Genomic DNA, 2,231 nt, shown 5'->3' with positions numbered 1-2,231 from the left:
ACCTAGGATACAGGCGTGTGTCACTGTGCACAGCACCTAGGATATAGGCGTGTGTCACTATGCACAGCTCCATGCCATCAATACCACCAGGAAGAGTCTTTGGGGCCTTTGCCTGCTTTGTGGTTCGTTCATTTCGGACATGAGAAATGTAACCATGGCATCAGGAGCTGCCATAATTGGGGGTGTCTGTGGAAGTGAGAAGAGTTCCCAAATCCCATTCCAGTTATTGGAGAATTGGTGCTGACTAACTAGTCCGTGGGGCCTCATGCTGCCTCTCCTGGTGTTTGCTCAGGTCTGTGACGAGCCCCACCCCCTGCTGGTGAAGGAGATGATCCAGCACTGCGTGGATGCCAACATCGATGAGGCTTATAAGGTGGGCCTTTGTTCCTCTCCTGGCTTCCATGGTGCCACCAGGACTCCGCACCACTGCCCTTGACCCTTAAAATCACCCTCGGCTTCGGGTGGACTTTCTCACTTTGCTTGTCACTCAGAACCTGATAGAAGCGGCTCAGGAGCAGCAGGCTTTGCTTGGATCTGCTTGGAGAGCCTGCAGCCCATCATGGCGGGAGGCATGGCATATTGTGGTGCTGAGGGCATGGGGCTAACACACTTTACTTTTTTTAAAAAAAAATATTTATTTATTTATTATGTATACAATATTCTGTCTGTATGCCTGAAGGCCAGAAGAGGGTGCCAGACCTCTTTACAAATGGTTGTGAGCCACCATGTGGTGGTGGTTGCTGGGAATTGAACTCAGGACCTTTGGAAGAGCAGGCAATGCTCTTAACCACTGAGCCATCTCTCCAGCCCCCACACTTTTTTTTTTTTTAATCTGCATGTCAGCTTCCAGTCCAGTTGACTAGGGGCAGGGCAGGGTTGGGCAGGGAAACAGGAACAGACGAGGCTGGTTACTGAAGGAAGAACAAAGCTAATCCTAACACTACCAGAATCCACCCCAAGTTGCCAAAGCTCAATGGACTCTTTAGACACAGCCCCAGACTGGGGGAAGAGGACGGGAAGGGAAGGAGACACAGGGCTAATGGAATCCTGCCCTGCTTAGGTCGTCTGGTCCTTACTGAGCCTGGGAGAGCCAGCAGTGAGGAATTCCACCTGGAAAGCTCTGGGTAGAGACATGATGTAGGCAGGATGTCAGACCATCGTGCCCGTAGTTGAAGACAGGCACCTGCTGGGAAAGCGGGCTAACTTACCTGCGTGATCAGAGGGCTGGGTGACACAAGGCATCCATGGGGCCACCAGCACCTCCATAAGGTTCAGGTGTTCCTCAGAGCCTCATGGGTCACCCGGGCCAAGCTGATGGTGATGGGCTAGGACTACTGTGGGACCAACTCCATCTCCCTTCCCTAGTCACGGTGTTCAGAGCCTGTTTTGTCTTTCATTTAGATTCTTGCTCACCTGTGGCACCTGGGCTACTCACCAGAGGACGTCATCGGGAACATTTTCCGAGTGTGTAAAACCTTTCCGATGGCCGAATACTTGAAACTGGAATTCATCAAGGTTAGTCAGAGCTCAGGAATACCTTGTGCGCTTTTGCCACCTTTTGAGTCTAGCGGCTTCTTGCTTTATTTTTAGACAAGGCCTTACAGTGTAGCACAAGCTGGGGCTACATGCGTGCACTACCACACTACCGTGCATTGGCTTCTTCAGTGCATAGTGCCCTCCAGCTCTGCTGTAGCGTGCCCATTGCCTGGCCCTTATCACTGAGCAGTATTCTGCTGTGTGGCTGTGTTGTGGTCACTTGTTCTCTAGGAAAGGCATTTGTAACTAAAATGTCACTGCATGCTGGCACGCATGAGATAGCATGGCTGCCAGGTTCTTGTTCTACATGGTTGGGTTCCCAGGTGTGAGACCACCAGCTCAGACAAGTGTACATTTAACCTTGGTTAATGAATTTGACTAGAGCCGGGCAGTGGTGATGCACGCCTTGAATCCCAGCACTTGGGAGGCAGAGGCGGGTGGATCTCTGAGTTCAAGGCCAGCCTGGTCTACAAAGCGAGTTTCAGGGCTACACAGAGAAACCCTGTCTTGAAAAACAAAACAACAAAAAAGAATTTGACGGGGTGGCTCAGTTGGGAGAGTGCACACCTCGAGTGTGCAGAGCCCTGGGTTGCTCTTTGGCCCGGCATAAGATGTGTGCTGCTAGGTGTGGTGGTGCTCACCCTCACGTGCTCCGCAGTGAGACTAGGTGTGGTGGTGCTCACCCTAAGTGCTCC

General features: G+C 51.8%; 1 protein-coding gene across 1 annotated transcript in view; it reads left to right on the top strand.

Moving 5' to 3' along the window:
* Rfc2 (replication factor C subunit 2) overlaps positions 1-2,231 on the top strand; it is a 15,592-nt gene that overhangs the window by 11,710 nt on the left and 1,651 nt on the right. The window contains exons 9-10 of the mRNA XM_005344656.2: positions 293-373; positions 1,402-1,515. Of these exons, the coding sequence (XP_005344713.1) occupies positions 293-373; positions 1,402-1,515 (195 nt within the window). The remainder of the gene's footprint in view (positions 1-292; positions 374-1,401; positions 1,516-2,231) is intronic.

This window comes from Microtus ochrogaster, chromosome 2 (assembly GCF_000317375.1).
Source record: "Microtus ochrogaster isolate Prairie Vole_2 chromosome 2, MicOch1.0, whole genome shotgun sequence".
In the NCBI taxonomy this organism is placed as follows: domain Eukaryota; kingdom Metazoa; phylum Chordata; class Mammalia; order Rodentia; family Cricetidae; genus Microtus; species Microtus ochrogaster.
This window is presented reverse-complemented; position numbering and strand designations above follow the sequence as displayed.